Source organism: Oenanthe melanoleuca, chromosome 4 (assembly GCF_029582105.1).
Source record: "Oenanthe melanoleuca isolate GR-GAL-2019-014 chromosome 4, OMel1.0, whole genome shotgun sequence".
Classification (NCBI taxonomy): domain Eukaryota; kingdom Metazoa; phylum Chordata; class Aves; order Passeriformes; family Muscicapidae; genus Oenanthe; species Oenanthe melanoleuca.
The window spans coordinates 69,352,338-69,374,988 of NC_079337.1; the positions used below are offsets into that span (position 1 = coordinate 69,352,338).

The following is a 22,651-nucleotide window of genomic DNA, read 5'->3' on the forward strand; positions in this document are numbered from 1 at the left end:
CTGCCGGCCGACAGTGACAGCAGGACAATGTCCGAGGCCAAGAAGGGCTCCCAGCTGAATGAGGGGTCGGGATGAGCGGGGACACGCCGGGACCCGCGAGGCGGGGAAGGAGCCGGCCGGGCCGGGGGTGCGAGGGGCCGTGGCCAAGGCACAGCGCAGGATGCTCGGGGGGCAGGAGGGAGGCGGGGGCCGCACCAAGCCCCTCCCAGGGCTGCGGGCGGGAGCTCGGGCAGCGCCGCGAGTTTCGCTGCTGAGAGGCTGAGAGAGGAGGGAGAAAACAAAAAATAAAAATACACCACAAAAAAAAAGAAAAAAAAAAAGAAAAAAAAAAAAAAAAAAAAAGAAGAAGAATAAAAAAAGATAATATTAGGAAAGGAAGATTAAATAATTAACAGGCATTAAATAAGTGTAGGAACCCTGCGCGGAGGATGCGGCGCAGCCCGCCCGTGTCCCCGGGGCCGCCCCGGGCATGAGCCGGGACCAGAAGCGGAGCCGGAGCGGGGCCGGCCCGGGCGAGTGAACTGGGCCGGGGGCCGGGCCGGGGCTCGGGGCCGCCTCCTCCCTCCTCCCTGCCCTGCCCAGCGCAGCGCAGCGCTCCGCGCATCCTCCGGCAGCCGCGCCGAGCCGAGCCGAGCCGGGCTGAGCGCAGCCGCTGCGGAGCCGTGCGAGCGGGAGGATGAGGGGCATCCTCTGCCTCTGCACCCTGCTCCTGCTGGGTGAGTGCCGGGGCACGGGGGCGCGGGGGGCACGGGGGGCACCGGGGGCACCGGGGCACAGCTCCGTGCCGGGCTCGCTGGCGGGGCTGCTCGGGCACCCCGGGCTGGGGGGTCCGGCACCGGGGGCTCGGGGGAGCAGCCCCGGGCTGGGGGTCCCCGCTCCCAGCGCTCCGGGGCTCGGAGCAGCCCAGGCTGGACGGGCTGGGAGCAGCCCGGGCTCGGGGAATTGTCGCTGCCCGTGGCTCGGGGCTGGAACGAGATGCTCGGCAAGGTCCTTTCCAGCCCAAACCATTCCGCGATTCCGTGACCGTCAGCCTTGTGCGGGCTCCTCTGCTCTGGAGCCCAGCAGGGCTCTGCCGCTGATCTGGGATGGTCCTACTTGCCCAGAGAGATCCCGAGAATGAGGGCGCTTCTTGGCGAAGGGGAGCTCGGAGGGGAGCGCTGGGCAGGGGGAGGCATGTTCTGCACAGCGCCCGGAGTGCCCCGGGCATGGCGAGCTCGGAAATGCAGGGTTTGGGGCGGTGAGTGCGGGTTTGGGGCGGTGAGTGCGGGTTTGGGGGTTTGGGGCAGATGAGTGCCGGGTTTGGGGCAGCTGAGTGCGGGGTTTGGGGGTGAGTGCGGAGTTTGAGGTGGATGAGTGCGGGGTTTGGGGCAGATGAGTGCCGGGTTTGGGGCAGATGAGTGCCGGGTTTGGGGTGGATGAGTGCGGGTTTGGGGCAGATGAGTGCCGGGTTTGGGGCAGATGAGTGCCGGGTTTGGGTCGGTGAGTGCCGGGTTTGGGGCAGTGAGTGCGGGGTTTGGGGCAGCTGAGTTCGGGGTTTGGGGCAGTGAGTGCCGGGTTTGAGGGTTTGGGGCGGATGAATTCGGGCTCCAGCCCCAGCTCTGCCCCTGCCTTGTGCAGCCCCGGAGCCGCGTGTGCCTGCGAGCCCTCGGGGTCCCTGTGCGGGTTTCCGCGCAGCCCGAGCCCGGCTGTGCCCAGGGCTTTGTTCTTACCCGGAGCAGGGAGTTCGCACCCCGAATCCCCGTCCCCGAGGAGCTCTAGGGCAGCCCTGCTCCTCTGGCTGCCGGAGCCGCTGCCCCCGTGTCGCGGGAGCTTGGTGCTTGGAGCATCCCGCTCCATCCCCGCTCTGCTCCGCTCGGGCGCTTCTCCTGCGCGGAATTCCCGGGGCTGCCGCGTCCCTGGCGAGAGGGAAACGCGGGCGGGGGGCTGCAGCCCCCGGCAGCGGCTGGGGCTGCCTGCTGCCCCCCTTGGGGCATTCTGTCCCCTCCTGTGCTCCGCTGAGGCAGCGATCCCAGCATTGACCCGTGCTTGAACAGGGAAAGGCTGTGGGAACAGCATCGCCCTTCTCCGCGGGTGGGCACGGGAGGAGGAGGTCCCGGTGTCACTGGGGGAGGTCCCGGTGTCACTGGGGGAAAAGGTCCCGGTGTCACTGGAGGAAAAGGTCCCGGTGTCACTGGAGCAGGTCCCGGTGTCACTGGAGGAGAAGGTCCCGGTGTCACTGGGGGAGGTCCCGGTGTCACTGGAGCAACTCCCGGTGTCACTGCAGCAGGTCCCGGTGTCACTGGAGGAGAAAGTCCCGGTGTCACTGGAGGAAAAGGTCCCGGTGTCACTGGAGCAGGTCCCGGTGTCACTGGAGCAGGTCCCGGTGTCGCTGCAGGCGGCGGTGCCGGAGCTCCAGTGACGCCGTGCCCGCTCTGCCCGGCACTAGATGTCAGCAGCAGCAGCTCTCCCGAGTCCCAAAGTCGGGGGGAGGCCAAATTCGACCCCCCAAGAGGCACCGACCGTCCTCAGCCGGGGAATGCTTTGCCCCAGGGGCTTGGGGGGCAGCGGAACCCGGGCTGGGCTGGGCTGGGCTGGGCTGGTCTGGCAGAGGGGCAGGAGCTGTGCCTGGGGCTGGGCTGAGCTCGGCTGGGCAGGGCTGGGCTGGGCTGGCAGAGGGGCAGGAGCTGTGCCTGGGGCTGGGCTGGGCTGAGCTCGGCTGGGCTGGGCTGGGCTGTGTTGGGCTGGGCTGGGCTGGCAGAGGGGCAGGAGCTGTGCCTGGGGCTGGGCTGGGCTGGGCTGGGCTGGGCTGGGCTGGCAGAGGGGCAGAAGCTGTGTGTGCCCTGCCCCGGGCTGGGCTGTGTTGGGCTGGGCTGAGCTGGGCTCAGCCTCCCCAAAGCTCAGTTTTTCCCTGAGGCTCTCACAGGCCAGGGTTCTCAGGATCCGCGCTCCCAGCAGCTCGGCTGGGCTGGCTCGTGGAGTGACTGACTGGTGGCCTGATTGATTTTAGAGAAAGTTGCTTATGGAAAAGAGCAAATGGCCAGTCCTCCTCTGTCGGCAGTGCCATTGGGAACGGGGGACAGGTGCTAAGGACACACTTGTCACCTCTGGTCCGAGCCAGAGCAAAGCCAGCAGCTGCTGTTCACCCTCTGCCCTCTGCTGCCCCTGAGCTGGCACTTGACCCCTGCAGGCACAGTAGTGCCCAGCAGGTGCTGCTGGACACCTCAGCCTTTCCTCGAGCTGTTGTGGGGATGTTGGTGTCATGGGTGGACATGAGATGTGCCTGGGGAATCCCTGCAGGGATGCAGGAATGCAGGGTGGCAGGAAAGCAGAATGCAGGGATTCAGGGTTTCAGGATTACAGGGTTGCAGGCATGCAGAATTGCAGGGTTTCAGGGATGCAGGGTTTCAGGGATTTAGGGTTTCAGGGTGGCAGGGATGCAGGCATGCAGGATTGCAGGGTGGCAGGGTTTCAGGGTTTTAGGGTTTTAGGGTTTCAGGGTTGCAGGCATGCAGGGTTTCAGGGTTTCAGGGTGGCAGGGTTGCAGGGATTCAAGGTTGCAGGCATGCAGGGTGGCAGGCTGCACAGGGCAGGCATATAGGATTGCAGGGTTTTAGGGTTTCAGGGTTTCAGGCATGCAGAATTGCAGGGTGGCAGGCTGCACGGGGCAGGCAGCAGCCTGGCAGTTCCAGCTCCATCCCTGCTGCCTGTGCCCCCTCTGGGCTGCAGTGTGAGCTCCTTGCTCCTGCTGTGTCCCCCTCTGGCATTTCTGGGGCGATCCTGGCTGCAGTTCTGGTGGGACTAGGGCTCCCCAGGTGGGGCTGTCAGTGTCCCCAGCTCCCAGCTCCTGTGGCACAGGGAGCCCAGAGCAGGCAGCTGCAGAGCTGAACAGTGTTTTTATTTTTCTGGACTGCTTTCAGCCAGATCAGCTCCCTGACTGTGTCCCCAGCAGCCACTGCAAGCACAGGATGGGAGCACAGCTCCCCCCCTGAGGACAAGGGATGTGGGATGGCTTTGGGGGGGTTCATGGCTGCTCTGGTGTCCCCTGGTGCTTTCTGGAATTCATTATTGGAAATCCCACTCACAGGACAGTGGTGAGGTGCTCAGGTGTTTATGGAAACCAAGGCTCCAGGAAGCAGTGAGGCAGTTAAATATAAAGAGTTAATTAATTGGACCAGGGCAGGGGGCTGCACCTGTACCCAGATCCCAGAGCACACACCAAACCCATTGTTGGGTGAGGATGGAGGGCTGGCACAGCTGGCACAGCTGGCACAGCTGGAGCTGGGTTTGCTCCCTCCTGGTGCCTGTGCTGGGACCCCCAGTGGCCCCAGGGCTGGTTCCTGCTGCAGCTTTTCCTGCCCTGCTCCTTTGCACCAGTCCTGGCACACGCTGTAATCAAACACGAGATCCTCTGGATCACCTGGTTTGGGGGCTCAGGTCCCAGGGGAAAAGCAAAATACATCTCTTGAGAAAAGCATGTGTGTGTGAGAGAGGGAAACTCTCCTGACACGAGTGCCTTTGTCAGTTGTGGCAGCAGCAATCCCTTATTTGCATCAACAGCAGTGTGATATTTGTTTCTGCAGAGCAGAAATAAAACTTCTCCCTCAAATGCTGTGCAGATTCCTCTGCAAGGATCTTACCACACCCAGAAAATATTTTTTCCAGAGCTCTGGAGCCTTAAATAGTAATTATTGCTGGGTAAAAATTAGTACTACTTAAGGCTAATAATTAGTATGAATTCCTGTGAATAGCATTTTATTTTGCTTTTGGAGACAGAAATGTCTTCCCTGATCTCCTGGCAATTTTCACAGATGATTTCTATTGTGCCTGAAATTCCCTTCATCATTTTCACACAAGACTTGTTCATTTTTACAACTTTCCACTTGGTCATTTTAAAACACGACTTCTAATGTCTCTAAAGTTTGCCACCTTTTGATAAAAATACCTTGCCACCAAGATATTCATGACTTCTTTTTCCCTCTAGTGGACTTTATATTCCTTTTTCTTCCTTAAAAAGTACATAAATGACCTCTTTCTTCCCAGCCCAAAAGTGAGAGAGGACAAATTGAAAGGTAGTTCTCCTGCCAGAAGAATTTTTTCAGAAGAACACATTTCATTGAAAAAATAAAAAGGAACAAAACTATGAAAAGCTTGTTCCTGCCAATCTTCAGCTCAGTGCAGCTCCCCTGTTTTAAAAGCATCTGTCAGAATGCCCTGTGGTAACTCTTGTGGCAGTGAACTGCACACCTGGATGGGCTGGGGGAGGGAGGGGAGGAGAGGAGGGGAGGAGGAGGAGGAGGGGGGCTGCCTTCATCCCTCAGCTGAGCTGTGTGGATCCCTGGGAGAGCTGAGTGGAACCTGGTGCTTGAGAGGTGACCGGAGAGTGGATGGAAGGTGGAACCATGGGTGGATGGATGGTTTCTCCTGCAGGTGACACCATGGCTGGGTGTTTCTCCTGCAGGTGGAACCATGGATGGCTGGGTGATTGATTTCCCCTGCAGGTGACACCATGGCTGGGTGGGTGGATGGTTTCCCCTGCAGGTGGAAAGGGAGGAGATCCAAGTTTGGTGCCTGGGCAGGTGGCAGTGCCCAGCAGGGGCTGTGGGGATGGAGGACAAGGACCCAGGGCTGTCTCACAGGGCAGGGAGGGTTTCCACCATTTATCCTGGGCTGGGAGACCCTGGGAGTGGCACAGGGAGGAAAGATGAGTCTGCACTAGGTCAGAGGAGATTTAAATCAGTGAGTCGTGCAGGAGCTGGGGCTGACAGCAGGGGAGGCTCTGGCTGAGCTGTGCGGAGCTGGGGGTGCCAAGAGAGGTTCTTGCTCTCATGGACACTCCCAGACATGTCCCTGCTCCTGCCAGGGCTGGTGCTTGGGGACACTCCCAGACATGTCCCTGCTCCTGCCAGGGCTGGTGCTTGGGGACATTCCCAGGATGTCCCTGCTCCTGCCAGGGCTGGTGCTTGGGGACATTCCCAGGATGTCCCTGCTCCTGCCAGGGCTGGTGCTTGGGGACACTCCCAGGGATGTCCCTGCTCCTGCCAGGGCTGGTGCTTGGGGACATTCCCAGGATGTCCCTGCTCCTCTCACAGAGCTGGTGCTTGGGGACACTCCCAGGGATGTCCCTGTTCCTGTCACAGAGCTGATGCTTGGGGACATTCCCAGGATGTCCCTGCTCCTGTCACAGAGCTGGTGCTTGAGGACACTCCCAGGGATGTCCCTGTTCCTGTCACAGAGCTGATGCTTGGGGACATTCCCAGGATGTCCCTGCTCCTGCCAGGGCTGGTGCTTGGGGACATTCCCAGGATGTCCCTGCTCCTCTCACAGAGCTGGTGCTTGGGGACACTCCCAGGGATGTCCCTGTTCCTGTCACAGAGCTGGTGCTTGGGGACATTCCCAGGATGTCCCTGCTCCTGTCACAGAGCTGGTGCTTGGGGACATTCCCAGGATGTCCCTGCTCCTGCCAGGGCTGGTGCTTGGGGACATTCCCAGGATGTCCCTGCTCCTGCCAGGGCTGGTGCTTGGGGACATTCCCAGGATGTCCCTGCTCCTCTCACAGAGCTGGTGCTTGGGGACATTCCCAGGATGTCCCTGCTCCTGCCAGGGCTGGTGCTGCCCCAGCTCTGGGGACACTCAGGCTGTGAGCAGCTGCTGCAGTGGGAGATGTCTCTGCTCCTGAGGAGTTCTTTCAGCTCAAACCAGTCTGGCACTGGGATTTTAGATTCAATCAGCCTTAGAGGGTCCCTCCACCCCAGTTCTGAGACTCTCTGTGAGTGCTGCCCCACTGCAGATGTGCCTGGGGCCCTGCAGCCCCTCTCAGTGCACATCCTGCCCTCCCCTGGGACAGGATCTGTGCTCCCCACGCCCTGCTGTGTCCCCAGAGCCTCAGAGCCTCTGTCCCCTGGCAGGAGCTGCTGGGCACTGGGTTTAGCTGCTGCTAAGGGATGGGTGGCCCCCAGAGGAATGGAATGAACCTCACTGTCCCCTGCCTCAGTGTCCTCACAGGGAAAAAAGATTTCCCTGTATCCTGGTGTATTAGATAAATCTCCTCCAGCTCAAAACTTTTTGTCTGCAGCCTGGCAGGGAGTTGCTGCAGGAGAAGCTGGAACCCTCGGGCTCTGTGACCTGAGAGGAATTCTCTAAAGGAGTCAATGGTTCTGTTAATGAAAGCTTTCATTACAAATTACCCGAAGGAAGGGGGAAGAGCCAGGTTCCCCTTGGGCTGGTGGGGTCCCTGGGGGAGGTGTCAGGTTTGGGAGATTAGCAAACCTTGAACCCAAAGTGCTGCCATGGAGCTGCTCGAGGAGCTCAGCTGCCCCATTCCCTGAGTGTTGCATCTATGGTGTTGCTTGGGGTGAAATCAGCAGGAAAGGCCTTTGCAGGGTTTACAAAGATGTTTATTTCAGCCACGCACGGATTCAGGGCTGGGGGAACAAAGGCCAAGGGCTCCGGGGATCCAGGCTGAAGTAGGTGGGATGAGCAGGGCGGGGAGAGCATCAGGGACCAATTACCAGGGACACGGGGTCTGCCAGGGAAGGGCTGAAAGAACCAGCGGGGAATCGGGGTGGGAGTGACCGAAAGTTTCACGGGCAGGGAGAGGGCACGGGGCTTGTTTTAACTGGGAACTGGGTCTGCACACCTGAGAACATCCTGACTCTCCCAGTCCACTCAGAAATCTTGTCCCTGTGTGATCCCGTGGAAGGTTAAAAGGAAATGTGCTGAGGTGAGAAGTCTCCTGTAGCACTGAGCTTTGGGGGCTCTGCTGCTGTTTGGGGAACTCGGCTAAACCTGCACCCCAGAGTTCTCCATCCAGCAGCTCGGGGAACAGTGGGGAGGGTTCTGGGCAGGTTCTGCTCTGGAGCTGGGAGCTGGAAGGGGCTGCTGAGGTGTCAGAGGATGCAGCTGGAGCTCTGTGGGGGATTGAGGAGCTGTGGAGGAGTCAGAGCCCCTCTGGACATCCTGGGCTGGACGTTCCCCTGCAGAAGGACAGCTCTGTCAGCCTGGCTGGGGACACACAGCAGTGTCAGAGCTGCCACCCTCCGGGACCAACACGAGGAAATTTATCTCCTCCCTTGGTGTTGCTTCATTCTCCTCCCAACAGTGGCCAGGGCAGCCCTTAGTGTGTGCTGGGAGATCTGGCTGTAATTAAACACCTGACTCCAGGGGTCCAGAGCTCTAATTGGCTTCATTAGATGCTATTGCATTGCCAGTAAGTTTTGATCATAATGGAAGGGCTGGAGCAAAAAACAAACGAATTAAAAACCCAAATATCAAGAAGAAATCCAGCAAGCTCTTCCAGAAGTGTTTAATCTGCAGGTTGGGTCTGTCCCACAGGATGAGGAATGGCAGCATCTGCTTTGGATAATGGTGCAAATTCAAAATAAGGATATTTTTAAAGTAGGGAAATTCTTGTGAGGCAAAGCCAGGAGACAGTTCTGTGTTTGTGTTTGTGGGGAGCAGCAAACTATGAGCTGGGATTCAGCAGCACTTGCCTGACACAGAGCACACTGAGCCCTTGCCTTGGGCTCAGGCAGGAGCCAGAGTCAGGGGATGGCTGTGAAAACCTTCCCCAGCCCGAGTGAGGGGAGCAGGGATCTTGAAAACCTTCCCCAGCCCCAGTGAGGGGAACTGGGATCCTGAAAACCTTCTCCACCCTGGGCACAGGGATCAGGGATCCTGAAAACCTTCCCCACCCTGGTCACAGGGATCAGGGATCCTGAAAACCTTCCCCACCCCAAACACAGGGATCAGGGATTCTGAAAACCTTCCCCACCCCAAACACAGGGATCAGGGGTCCTGCCTCACTCTGGGATTTGGGATGGGCTCTCTGAGGGTGCCCCTGAGGGGGAGCTGCCCTGCAGACTGAAGTGGAAAAGCCTCTGATGGAAGAGCAAGCAGGAAAACAGGAAAACAGGAGCACATTTCCCAGGAAAATATTGGGCTTTTGGTACAGTTTGACTTTGGAACAACAATGACAGATCAGGAACAGTAAAATTTGAAATAAAAGATAGCAAGGAAAATAAAATGCTTATTAAGTATAATTCCAGGGGAAGAAAAATGAGGGCTGAAATAATGCTGCAGATGTTTCTATTCTGTTTTATGTTTTTATTAAGGAAACAGACAACGGTTGTCCTGGAGGGACCTGGCACAGGGACAGGAATGGAATTTCAGGCAGGGATGGTCCCTGAGGTTGCAGGAATGGGTTTCACCAGTGGGCTCCATCCCAGCTGGTTCCAGCTGGTGGTGTGAGCTGCTGCTCTCAGCTGAGGCAGAGTGCAGCCCTGCAGGGACACTGGCCTCTGCTGCTCCCTCCAGGGCCAGTCCTGGGGACACTGCCAGCTCTTCCCTTGGCCAGTGACATGAGCCCAGCCTGAGCCACCAAGTCTCCTGTCCCTGAGGAACAGCTGGTGCTGGAGGGAGGAGTCAAGGACTCGTCATTTCAATCTATGCATAAAAAAGGAAAGACAAAATGAGATTAAAACAAAAGAAAGAAATCCAATGGGAAATTTCTGTTTCACAGGCCTGATGGGCTCGAGTCCCAGTGGTGGTTGGAATTCTGTGGAGTTGGTGACTGGTGGTGGTCACAGAGGCCACCCAGAGCCCAGGAGCTTTTGGAGCTGTGGGAATTTGCTTGTCCCACCTGTTAAAATACCTGAAGAGCTTTTGGCCATGGCAGCAAGTCCTGTTCTGGGCACTGCCCACGAGCAAGGACCATTCCTGTGGGTGTGCAAGGGCTTGCTCTGCTCTGCCGTGCAGGGGAGGAGACCCGGGCAGCCTGAGGGGCACTTCTGGGTCACTGGGACCAGAGTTCATGTGGAACCTTGAGTTCCTCAGGGAACTGAGCCAGGCAGGCACTGGAACCCTTCCCTCCCACGCACTGCCCCTTCCTCAGGCAGCTCCCAGCTGGACAAACCTTCTCAGTTTAATGTCCTTCCATCCATCCATCCATCCATCCATCCATTCATCATCCATCCATCATCCATCCATCCATCCATCCATCCATCATCCATCCATCCATCCATCCATCATCCATCATCCATCCATCCATCCATCATCCATCCATCCATCCATCCATCCATCCATCCATCATCCATCCATCCATCATCCATCCATCCATCCATCACCCATCCATCCATCATCCATCCATCCATCATCCATCCATCATCCATCCATCCATCCATCCATCATCCATCCATCCATCATCCATCCATCCATCCATCATCCATCATCCATCCATCCATCATCCATCCATCATCCATCCATCCATCCATCCATCCATCCATCCATCATCCATCCATCCATCATCCATCCATCAATCCATCATCCATCCATCCATCCATCCATCCATCATCCATCCATCCATCATCCATCCATCCATCCATCATCCATCATCCATCCATCCATCATCCATCCATCCATCCATCATCCATCCATCCATCCATCCATCCATCCATCCATCCATCATCCATCCATCCATCATCCATCCATCCATCCATCACCCATCCATCCATCATCCATCCATCCATCATCCATCCATCATCCATCCATCCATCCATCCATCATCCATCCATCCATCATCCATCCATCCATCCATCATCCATCATCCATCCATCCATCATCCATCCATCATCCATCCATCCATCCATCCATCCATCCATCCATCCATCATCCATCCATCATCCATCCATCCATCCATCATCCATCCATCATCCATCATCCATCCATCCATCCATCCATCATCCATCCATCCATCATCCATCCATCCATCCATCACCCATCCATCCATCATCCATCCATCATCCATCCATCCATCCATCATCCATCCATCATCCATCATCCATCCATCCATCCATCATCCATCCATCCATCCATCCATCCATCCATCCATCCATCACCCATCCATCCATCATCCATCCATCATCCATCCATCCATCCCTCCATCCATCATCCATCATCCATCCATCATCCATCCATCCATCCATCCATCCATCATCCATCCATCATCCATCCATCATCCATCCATCCATCCATCCATCATCCATCCATCATCCATCCATCCATCCATCCATCCATCCATCCATCCATCATCCGTCCATCCATCCATCATCCATCATCCATCCATCCATCATCCATCCATCATCCATCATCCATCCATCATCCATCCATCCATCCATCCATCCATCCATCATCCATCATCCATCCATCCATCATCCATCATCCATCCATCATCCATCCATCATCCATCCATCCATCCATCCATCCATCCATCCATCATCCGTCCATCCATCCATCCATCCATCATCCATCCATCCATCATCCATCCATCATCCATCCATCCATCCATCCATCCATCCATCCATCCAACCATCCATCATCCATCCATCATCCATCATCCATCCATCCATCCATCCATCATCCATCCATCCATCCATCATCCGTCCATCCATCCATCATCCATCATCCATCCATCCATCATCCATCCATCATCCATCATCCATCCATCATCCATCCATCCATCCATCCATCCATCCATCATCCATCATCCATCCATCCATCATCCATCATCCATCCATCATCCATCCATCATCCATCCATCCATCCATCCATCATCCATCCATCATCCATCCATCCATCCATCCATCCATCCATCCATCCATCCATCCATCCATCCATCCCTCCCCAGCAGCAGACCGCTCCTTTCCTGCCGTTGCAGTGAGTGGCGTCTCAGAGCAGGAGGCACAGGGAGGGTCCTGGGGCTGTGTGCTGTATCCAGAGCTGAGGGGGAAAGGGAGGCAGAGGAGAGAACATGACCAACTCCATAAATACCCTGAAGGTAACAGGGCCAGGGAGAGAGCAGGATTAGTCACAGTCCTGTGAGACAGCGAGGGGAGGGGAGAAGCAGCAGCGTGAAGCAGTGAAGGAAGTTTTGAGTGTTAGGAGTGAGATGTTTAGGCTGGTTTTTCTTTCTCATTTATAATGGCAAAAGAAATTTCAGGATCTCAGTTTGAGTTATCCTTCAGGCTTGATGGAATTTTTTCAGGAGAGTTGTGAGTCATAGGCATGAGGAGTAAGCAGTGCATTGTTGTGTAGGAGCTGCAGGTCCTGGGGGCATCCAGGGGCCAAACAAGGGGCCAGGGTGGCCTTTGGGACAGCCACAGTGTCACCAGGCACAGGCCACCCTGCTGTCTGCAGCTCTTGGGCTGAGGCCTGGCCACAGTTCTTTGCCTCTGCCCCAGTGCAACCCAAATTCATGCTGGGGGGCCCGTGGGAAGGAGGTGCTGGTGCCTGGTCAGTGGCCATGGGCTGGTAGTGCTGGTGCCTGGTCAGTGGCCATGGGCTGGTGGAGCTGGTGCCTGGTCAGTGGCCATGGGCTGGTAGTGCTGGTGCCTGGTCAGTGGCCATGGCCTGGTGGAGCTGGCAGGGGCTCAGTGATGGACCCTGAGCTCTGCCTGTGGTTCTGTGGTGATGGGCTGGCTCCTGTGCCCTGGGACAGTGCTGGTACCTCACCCCTGTGCCACCCTGTGCCACCCTGTGCTCTGGGACAGACCTGGTACCCCCTGTGCCAATCTGTGCTCTGGGACAGTGCTGGTGCCCCCTGTGCCACCTCCCAGCCCCTCTCCTGCCCCCACACCTGGCCCTGTTCTCCCTGCAGTGCAGGTGAGCAGGGCAGCAGTTTGGAGGTGACCTCCTGAGCTTGGACAGTCACTCCTATTGTCACCTCCATTATGCTGGGACTCAAAAGGAAATGTTTTCATAAAAATGTGGATTGCTGCTGCCAAGATCCTTCCCTCTCCTCAGGTTAGTGCCAAGAGCTCTGTCTGCTCATAACAAACCAAGTGGGCAAACGTGGGTGTCCCTGGAGAAAACCCTTCAGGCTGGTACGAATTAACAAGTTGATTCAACTAAAGGTAAAACACTTTAATTGTGTTGTTCTTCCAGCTGTGTTCTCCTGAGAAACTGAATCTTGTGTGTGTCACTCTGTCCTCCCCCACTAGTTTTTGAGCCCCCTGGACCAATCAGACAATCACAGATTCATGGAATGGTGATTTAAATCCCATCTGCTTCCAGTCCTGGCACAGGCAGGGACAGGACAGGGACAGGGAGGTTGCAGGGACAGGGACAGGGACACAGGGACAGAGACACACACAGGGACAGAGGAACACAGGGACAGGGACACACACAGGGACAGGGACAGGGACAGGGACAGGGCTCTGGCCATGCCCCAGGGGCAGGGGGGTGGCACAGGGCAGTGCCAGGGCAGGAGAGGCCGAGGACAGGCTCTGGTGGCTGCTGTGACCTTGCACAGGGGTTTAGGGATTGCCTGGTGCACTCTGCTGCTCTGCTCTGAGTGCTGAACACAGCCCCTTCCCTTCCCTTCCCTTCCCTTCCCTTCCGCTCCGTTCTCTTCCCTTCCCTTCCCTTCCCTTCCCTTCCCTTCCCTTCCCTTCCCTTCTCCCTTCCCTTCCCTGCTCCCTTCCCTTCCCTTCCCTTCCCTTCCCTCGTTGTCCCTTCCCTGATCCCTTCCCTTCCCTTCCCTTCCCTTCCCTTCCCGTCCCCTCCCTCCCCTCCCCTCCCCACCCCTCCCCACCCTGGGCTGTGTGTTGTACAGAAATCACAGAGCAATAGATCACAGGGAAAAAAGGGTGAAAGAGAAGGAGGGGGAAGGATGTTCCTTCATGGTGCTTTTGTTTCCTAACAATGTTGACATTCTGGAGTAAGGGAGTATAAAATGTGCTGTGGTGGGAGCTGTGCAGGAAGATGTCATTATCCCAGCCTGTTATGCCTCTTTACCCTGTCTGCATCAGAGCAGATAAATGTGCAGATAGAGCCCCAGCTCATGTCTTTATTTCAGCTGTCAGGTGCTGCTGTGTTATTTTATGATGATTGTTACAGAAAGCCTCCACAAAGAGATATATGTTTCTATACTCCCCCTTGTTTCCTATTTTAATCTATAATTTAATATAAAAGAGATGTATTTCCCTTTATTATTTTTATTTGTAGTGTCAGTGCTTCTTGTTCACTCTTATTTTTCAAATAAACATTCACAGTCACAAAGCAGTTAAAATATGCACACAGTCAATCTCCCTTGTTCCCTTCTGGGCTCCCTTTGGCTATAATTTATAAAGTGGTGCTTTAATTTACAATTAATGCCAGAGCAGGTTTGGGCAAAGCACGTTCCTGCTGGGACACGCTCAGGAGCACGGGGACATTGCCAGTGAGCCACACCCACTGCAGAGGTCAGGCACCTGCTCAGGTGAGCCACACCCACTGCTCAGGTGAGCCACACCCATTGCTCAGCCACACCCACTGCTCAGCCACACCCACTGCAGAGTCAGGCACCTGCTCAGGTGAGCCACACCCACTGCTCAGGTGAGCCACACCCACTGCTCAGCCACACCCACTGCTCAGCCACACCCACTGCTCAAGCCACACCCACTGCAGAGGTGAGGCACACCCACATTCTCAGGTGAGCCACACTCACATGCTCAGATCAGTCACACCCACCTGCTCAGGTGAGCCACATCCACTGCTCAGGTGAGCCACACCCACTGCTCAGCCACACCCACTGCTCAGGTGAGCCACACCCACCCATGCCATGAGGCCAGAGCCGTTTCTGCTGGGCTGGAACAGGCCCAGTCCCAGACCCAGTCCCAGCCCCAGTTCCAGTCCCAGCCCCAGCCCCAGCCCCAGTCCCAGTTCCAGTCCCAGTCCCCAGGCTGCTCCAGCCCCAGTGTCCAGCCCAAACCATTCTGGGATATTCAGTGATTCTATAACTGCTAACAGATTCTGGGATTTAGTTACCTGTCAGGGCTTGTACCATACCTTCCAAAATACTGAGGCATGTTCATGGTGTCAGGGCACTGAGCTTCCCGTGGGCTCCTGGGAGAGCTGGGTACCAGAGGAGGGGGTGAACCTGTGGGCCTGAGCCAGGTGTCTGCTGACATCCAGATTTGGGTGAGCCTGAGCTGAGCCATGCCCGTGATTTCTCTGGTTCTTGTTCTCCCTGTGGCCACCCCTGCAGCTGCAGCCCTGGCTCCAGGAAGCACCAGGGAGTGACCATGGCTGAGGTCAGCACAGGGCTCGTGGGCTGGGGGTCTCTGGGGCTGGACAAAGTCACTGGAAACATCTCATCCCACTTCTCTGCCAATGTCCTTCATCCTCTGCACAGACTTAAATCCTTTCTCTTTGGGGGAAGGCATCTGCCTTCTGTTTTGTTTTAATTTGGGTGTTTAAATAACTAAACCCCCAATTAATTTGGGGGTTTTAAATTCTGTCACAGCCTTTACAGAGCTAAAAGTGTGGAATGGGCAGGAGCAGGGCAGCCTGGGGAGCATCACTGGGAGCTGCTGACCACAGCTGCTTGAACCATCTCCAAGTGGAACTTGGCACCTCTTCACATTTAAAATACAGACAATTAGTGGAAGTGGTTTCAGTCTCGATTATTTCCCTCTTATGGCAGAAAATGCATCTGTGAAAGCTGGACAGTTTCTTTCCAAGAGTGTTGAAATTGTGTCCAAAGGGAACAGGAGGGAATCCCAGAACTGGCTCAGCATCTCTCATTCCTGCACATCTGAGCCCTGTGCCAGGCAGTGCCCACCTCTGTCCAACATTTTCTCAAGTCCTGGCTCTGAAAACTCTAATAGGAGTTACAGGGGTTGTCAGCAACATTTTTGTTCTGTTTAGTTTAAATCCAGTCTCTAACATCCAAATCAAAGGGGTTACATGTTTTAGAAATAAATCAGAGCAGTGAAGAGCTATAGAAATGATTCCTTCTGCTCCCAGGATGAAACTTCCAAGAGAAGAAATGAGATGAAAAGAGCCCTGGGATGCAGAGTCTGAGGCAGACACGTCTGTTCCGTGGGATTGGTCTCTGGGGTGAGCTGCTGTTCCTGTGCTTGCACTCAGATCGGGCTCCTGCTGACAGGTCTCAGGGCTGCAGGATGTTTCTGCACATCCATCACCTCTCCCAGCAGTGGAGGGTCCCTGGAGGCACCCAGGAATGCAGAGACATGGGTGGGCACAAAGCTGCTGCCCCCCAAAGCAAGGAACTCAGAGCAAGGAACACAGAGCAAGGAACTCAAAGCAGGGAACTCAGAGCAAGGAACTCAGAGCAAGGAACTCACTCAGAGCAAGGAACTCAGAGCAAGGAACTCAAAGCAGGGAACTCAGAACAAGGAACAAGCTGCTCTGCATCCCAGAGGAGCAGAGCTGGTAGGTTCTGCTTTGTCCTGTCCTGCCAGTCCCAGCTGGCATCTAAATTGGAAAGGGACACAGAGAATCTCTTCCAGCACATTTCCCAAGCCCCAGGAAAAATCTGCAAGCTCCAAACGTGTGTTCCCTGCTCCATGCTGGCTGTTCTGCACTCTCTGTGTGTTCCCTGCTCCATGCTGGCTGTTCTGCACTCTCTGTGTGTTCCTGGTGCTCCATGCTGGCTGTTCTGCACTCTCTGTGTGTTCCTGGTGCTCCATGCTGGCTGCTCTGCACTCTCTGTGTGTTCCCTGCTCCATGCTGGCTGTTCTGCACTCTCTGTGTGTTCCTGGTGCCCATGCTGGCTGTTCTGCACTCTCTGTGTGTTCCTGGTGCTCCATGCTGGCTGTTCTGCACTCTCTGTGTGTTCCCTGCTCCATGCTGGCTGTTCTGCACTCTCTGTGTGTTCCTGGTGCCCATGCTGGCTGTTCTGCACTCTCTGTGTGTTCCTGCTCCATGCTGGCTGTTCTGCACTCTCTGTGTGTTCCTGGTGCTCCATGCTGGCTGTTCTGCACTCTCTGTGTGTTCCCTGCTCCATGCTGGCTGTTCTGCACTCTCTGTGTGTTCCTGGTGCTCCATGCTGGCTGTTCTGCACTCTCTGTGTGTTCCCTGCTCCATGCTGGCTGTTCTGCACTCTCTGTGTGTTCCTGGTGCTCCATGCTGGCTGTTCTGCACTCTCTGTGTGTTCCTGCTCCCCTGTGACTGTTCTGCACTCTCTGTGTGTTCCTGGTGCTCCATGCTGGCTGTTCTGCACTCTCTGTGTGTTCCCTGCTCCATGCTGGCTGTTCTGCACTCTCTGTGTGTTCCTGGTGCTCCATGCTGGCTGTTCTGCACTCTCTGTGTGTTCTTGGTGCTCCATGCTGGCTGTTCTGCACTCTCTGTGTGTTCCTGGTGCCCATGCTGGCTGCTCTGCACTCTCTGTGTCTTCCCTGCTCCATGCTGGCTGTTCTGCACTCTCTGTGTGTTCCTGGTGCTCCCTGCTGGCTGTTCTGCACTCTCTGTGTGTTCCCTGCTCCATGCTGGCTGTTCTGCACTCTCTGTGTGTTCCTGCTCCATGCTGGCTGTTCTGCACTCTCTGTGTATTCCTGGTGCTCCATGCTGGCTGCTCTGCACTCTCTGTGTGTTCTTGGTGCTCCATGCTGGCTGTTCTGCACTCTCTGTGTGTTCCCTGCTCCATGCTGGCTGTTCTGCACTCTCTGTGTATTCCTGGTGCTCCATGCTGGCTGTTCTGCACTCTCTGTGTGTTCCTGCTCCATGCTGGCTGTTCTGCACTCTCTGTGTGTTCCTGGTGCCCATGCTGGCTGTTCTGCACTCTCTGTGTGTTCCTGGTGCTCCATGCTGGCTGTTCTGCACTCTCTGTGTATTCCTGGTGCTCCATGCTGGCTGTTCTGCACTCTCTGTGTGTTCCTGGTGCTCCATGCTGGCTGTTCTGCACTCTCTGTGTATTCCTGGTGCCCATGCTGGCTGTTCTGCACTCTCTGTGTGTTCCTGGTGCCCATGCTGGCTGCTCTGCACTCTCTGTGTGTTCCTGGTGCTCCATGCTGGCTGTTCTGCACTCTCTGTGTGTTCCCTGCTCCATGCTGGCTGTTCTGCACTCTCTGTGTGTTCCTGGTGCTCCATGCTGGCTGTTCTGCACTCTCTGTGTGTTCCCTGCTCCATGCTGGCTGTTCTGCACTCTCTGTGTGTTCCTGGTGCTCCATGCTGGCTGTTCTGCACTCTCTGTGTGTTCCCTGCTCCATGCTGGCTGTTCTGCACTCTCTGTGTGTTCCTGGTGCCCATGCTGGCTGTTCTGCACTCTCTGTGTGTTCCCTGCTCCATGCTGGCTGTTCTGCACTCTCTGTGTGTTCCTGGTGCTCCATGCTGGCTGTTCTGCACTCTCTGTGTGTTCCCTGCTCCATGCTGGCTGTTCTGCACTCTCTGTGTGTTCCTGGTGCCCATGCTGGCTGTTCTGCACTCTCTGTGTGTTCCTGGTGCCCATGCTGGCTGCTCTGCACTCTCTGTGTGTTCCTGGTGCCCATGCTGGCTGCTCTGCACTCTCTGTGTGTTCCCTGCTCCATGCTGGCTGTTCTGCACTCTCTGTGTGTTCCTGGTGCCCATGCTGGCTGTTCTGCACTCTCTGTGTGTTCCTGGTGCCCATGCTGGCTGCTCTGCACTCTCTGTGTGTTCCTGGTGCCCATGCTGGCTGCTCTGCACTCTCTGTGTGTTCCCTGCTCCATGCTGGCTGTTCTGCACTCTCTGTGTGTTCCTGCTCCATGCTGGCTGTTCTGCACTCTCTGTGTGTTCCTGGTGCCCATGCTGGCTGTTCTGCACTCTCTGTGTGTTCCCTGCTCCATGCTGGCTGTTCTGCACTCTCTGTGTGTTCCTGGTGCCCATGCTGGCTGTTCTGCACTCTCTGTGTGTTCCTGCTCCATGCTGGCTGTTCTGCACTCTCTGTGTGTTCCTGCTCCATGCTGGCTGTTCTGCACTCTCTGTGTGTTCCTGCTCCCCTGTGACTGTTCTGCACTCTCTCTTCTCTGCCTCCCTTGGCTGTTCTCACACCCTGTGCTCCCTGGGTGTGACCCCAGCCTGGCACTCAGAGCTCCATGTTCCCAGGGCCAGGCTGCAGGACAGGCTCGAGCAGAGGCTGTGGCATTTCCCTCTCCAGGGACCTGCAGCCACATTGTCACTCAGCCCCAGAGCTGCAGGATCTGTTTTGGTAGTGTTTTGGGAGTGTTTTGGAGTGTTTTGGGAGTATTTTGGGAATGTTTTGGAGTGTTTTGGAGTATTTTGGAGTGTTTTGGCAGAGCTTATTTGAGGTGCCCTGCTGCAGTCCTGGCCCCCCAGCCCAGCAGTGCCTGTCTCCAGAGGGGTCCCTGCTGGCATGGCAGCACAGACAGGGCTGGGGAGGACTGGAGTGGTGTCACCTGAACCTCTGAGGAACAACTGCACAGCCAGGAAAGTGCAGGTGGTTTGGCTTCTCATTAATTAATCAAAGGCTTATGTGAGGGAATGACCAGCTTGGTCCCACTGCAAAGCTCTGTCCCCCTCCAGCCCTGGCTCCTTCCCTGGCAGTTTGTGACAACCAAATTCTGCCTGGGGCTGTGTCACAGGCCCTGAAAACCTGCCCCTCTTCTGCCACACCAAGCCCCAGAGAGCTGCTCTAGTCACAAGGTTTGCAGAGAAAATGAGGTTTTTTTCTTCCTGGCTGGCTTCCACCAGCAGCAGCTCCCGCTCTGCAAGGCACATCTCAATTAATTAATACAGTCAAACCTTATTAGAGACAATCGTTGGGCAAGAATTACCCAGTCCAGAGTTCTCCTTGCCTTTCCCCTTGTCACTCCTCACCACTGCCTCCCTCCCTGGAGCCTTTGTGTCCAATGAAGCATCTCCTGCCAGGCCTGCTGTGGGGTGGGAGCTTGTAGAGGGAGCAGAGGTTCAGCCCCCTCCCAGCCCAGAGGTGCAGAGGGGGATCCAGAGGGGATCCAGGACACGTTAGATGGCATCACCCACGGCAGGGCACAGCAGCTCTGGGATCCCAGGGTCCCAGTGTCCCAGTGTCTCTCATGGTCCCAGTGTCTCAGTGTCCCAGTGACTCCCAGTGTCTCTCAGTGTCCCAGTGTCTCTCTGTGTCCCCGTATCTCTTCTGTCACCTCCAATTTGGGAAGAGCAGTGAGTTGCTTTTGTGAGAAAAGTGAGAGATGACAGGGCTGGCAGTGCCCCAGTGCCCCAGGCTGGCAGAGGGGCTGCAAGGGCTGAGAGAGGGGCTGAGAGAGGGGCTCAGGGGGTGGGCTCAGGGGGTGGGCTCAGGGGGTGGGCTCAGGGTTGGGCTCAGGGGATGGGCTCAGGGATGGGCTCCATGCTCAGCAGGATCAGCCTGTCCCAGGGCAGCAGATCCAGGGATGGGCTCCATGCTCAGCAGGATCAGCCTGTCCCAGGGCAGCAGATCCAGGGATGGGCTCCATGCTCAGCAGGATCAGCCTTCCCAGGGCAGCAGATCCAGGGATGGGCTCCATGCTCAGCAGGATCAGCCTGTCCCAGGGCAGCAGATCCAGGGATGGGCTCCATCCTGAGCAGGGATCAGCCTGTCCCAGGGCAGCAGATCTCTGGCACAGCAGGAGCAGAATCTGCTTTGTGTCTCTGGCTGAAGGAGAGGCATTTTCCAGCACTGTCAGGCCACAGCTGACAGCCTCAAATTATTGTTATTATTTTCTTTTACCAGGAATGCAAATATGTCAGCCTTTCTAGGTGGCTTCATTAAGTACCCAGCACATCACTCAGAGCCTCACAATTCTTGTCAAGCACCAACATCCCATCCCCTGTTCACTGCAGAGTCTGAATTCCTCTGCCTCCTTCTCGTGATGACAAACAGGTCCAGAATGGGATTAAAAATATCCAAAAGATAATAACAGTTGTTTTTCTTCCTCCCAGTTGCTAAAGAGCAGAGAAAACCCACGCCAGGGTCAGTGCAGCTCACAGCCTGGGTGCCTCAGTGCTGTGTCATGGTGATCCAGGGAAAGAACTGGGGCTCACCCTGGATTTAAGGGGTTTGTGCTGAAACGTGGGGCAGTGCCCTGTCCCCTCTGTGTGCAGGAAGGAGAAATTCCTGACTTCCCCATTTTCTGCCTCTTGATTGAACGGGAGGGAACAAGAACAGTGCTGCAGGGTCATTATGAAAGCTGATCAAACTGAGACCAAAATAAATCAGCTAACAGCAGAAAAATCCTTTCATTACATAAAGGTCTTGATTAGTGTGTTTATTTTCATGAATGCATTGACCTGTTCTTCGACCCTCAGTGGATTTCCTGGGAGCTTCACCCACTTTGTCCCGCAGTGTCAGATCAGGGGTGTCCCTCACTCTGCCATGTGGCTCATGTCACACAGCACCACATCCCACCCGTGTCTGCTGCCCCACTTGGGCTGCCCCAGCACCCCAGGGCATTCCAGAGTCCAGCTCCATCCCTGCCAGGTCTGTCCAGCTGGTTTTCCTTTCCCAGTCCTGTAGGAAATTCCTTCTCCTCTCATCCCATCGAGAACTCCTTTGAGACCCCTGAAAACATGGGACAGCTCAGTGACATTACTGAATAAGTGAAGCATGGAGAGATGCTTCACATCTTCTTGGAGTTTGGGGAGCTCAACTGAGAGATTCTGGAGCACAGAGAAAACACAGTTAAACTCAGGGGATGTTAGGAAAGACAAGTCATGACCAGTCACCCTGCTCCTGCTGCATTTCAAACCAGCCACAGAAAAGTGTTCAGCATTTGGGCAGAAGGCACAGCACAGGGACTGCACAAAGGGGGGATTGCTCCAGCTGGGGGTGGCTGATGAGCAGGGAGGGGCAGATTTAAATGGATTTTTGGGAGAGGCAGATTGAAATGTATTTTAGCAGCACTGTGTCTAAAATGCTTGAGCCTTGACTTCCAGCTGCATGAAGAAAAGAGTATTTCAGGCTCCAAAGCCTCTCAGACTATTTTAATAAAGGATGGGTACTCCAAAATTATAGCCTGGACTGCAGAAGAAAGGAAGGAGTTGGGGGTCACTAATTAAAGCAGCAGCCGCTGCTCTGTCATTCACACAGCCATGAAAGCTGTGGGCAGCTCAAACCAGGCTCTGCCTCTGATGGTGCAGAAACATTTTATAGCTGGATGACTTTAATTATTTAATTATTTAATAATTAATTATTTAATGCAGCTTTGCTCAGCATCCCCAAACTAGAAACCTAAACTGGGGAAGGAAAAGGAACATGTGTGCACCCCAGAAAACCAGAACCCCACTGAATGCTGCTGGTCCCTGTGCAGTGGGGCCTGGGGCAGTGGGGGTCAGTGACCACTGGGGTTTCTGACCCTGCTGGGCAGTGGGGGTCAGTTTTTGGATTTGTGACCCTCATGAAACAGTGACAGTCACTGTTCTGGGATTTCTGGCCCTGCTGGGCAGTGGGAGAGGCTGCCCTGGGGAAGGAAGGACTCTCTCTCTCTCTCAGTGCCCTTCCCGGGTCTGGCTCTCACACATGGCACTTGCTGGGGTTTCTGTCAGCCCAGGGTTTGTTCTCCAGGTTGTTTTCTTGTCTATTTGTCCCCATGGGAACAGTCTCTCATCACATCCAGTGCAAGCAGCTGAAGAACCATTATGTGTTTTGTGTATTTGCAATGGATTTCCTCACACTTGCACTCTCATTTTCCCTCCTGTTCCCTCCAAAGTTCTGACCTTAAGGGAGAGAGAGAGATTCTGGAAGTTTTACTTGTGGCTGCAATTGTCCTGTGGCTCAGGGCTGCTGTTGCATGGCCATCCCAAATATCTCTTGTTGTTTTCCCTTCTAACTTCATTTTTTCCTAATCCAAGGAAAAATCCAGTAACTAAAGCCAAGCAGTTCAATCATCCAACTCGATTTCCCCCCCACTCCCCTATTCCTCTTGTTTGCACAGGACAAGTCTGCTGGCATCACAAGAGGTTA

The 22,651-nt window shown here is 55.5% G+C and overlaps 1 protein-coding gene across 6 annotated transcripts in view; it reads left to right on the forward strand.

The window, feature by feature from the left end:
- The first annotated feature begins 343 nt into the window (after positions 1-343).
- The window catches only part of LOC130251974 (GDNF family receptor alpha-4), a 70,999-nt gene continuing 48,691 nt past the window's right edge, over positions 344-22,651 (forward strand). For 5 of the 6 annotated variants that reach the window (XM_056489017.1, XM_056489022.1, XM_056489023.1 and 2 more), the window contains exon 1: positions 344-716. In XM_056489017.1, coding sequence (XP_056344992.1) covers positions 677-716 — 40 coding nt within the window. In that variant the 5' untranslated portion in view covers positions 344-676. Of the gene's footprint in view, positions 717-12,787; positions 12,885-22,651 lie in introns of those variants that run through there. The other variant, XM_056489024.1, reaches the window with a different exon arrangement.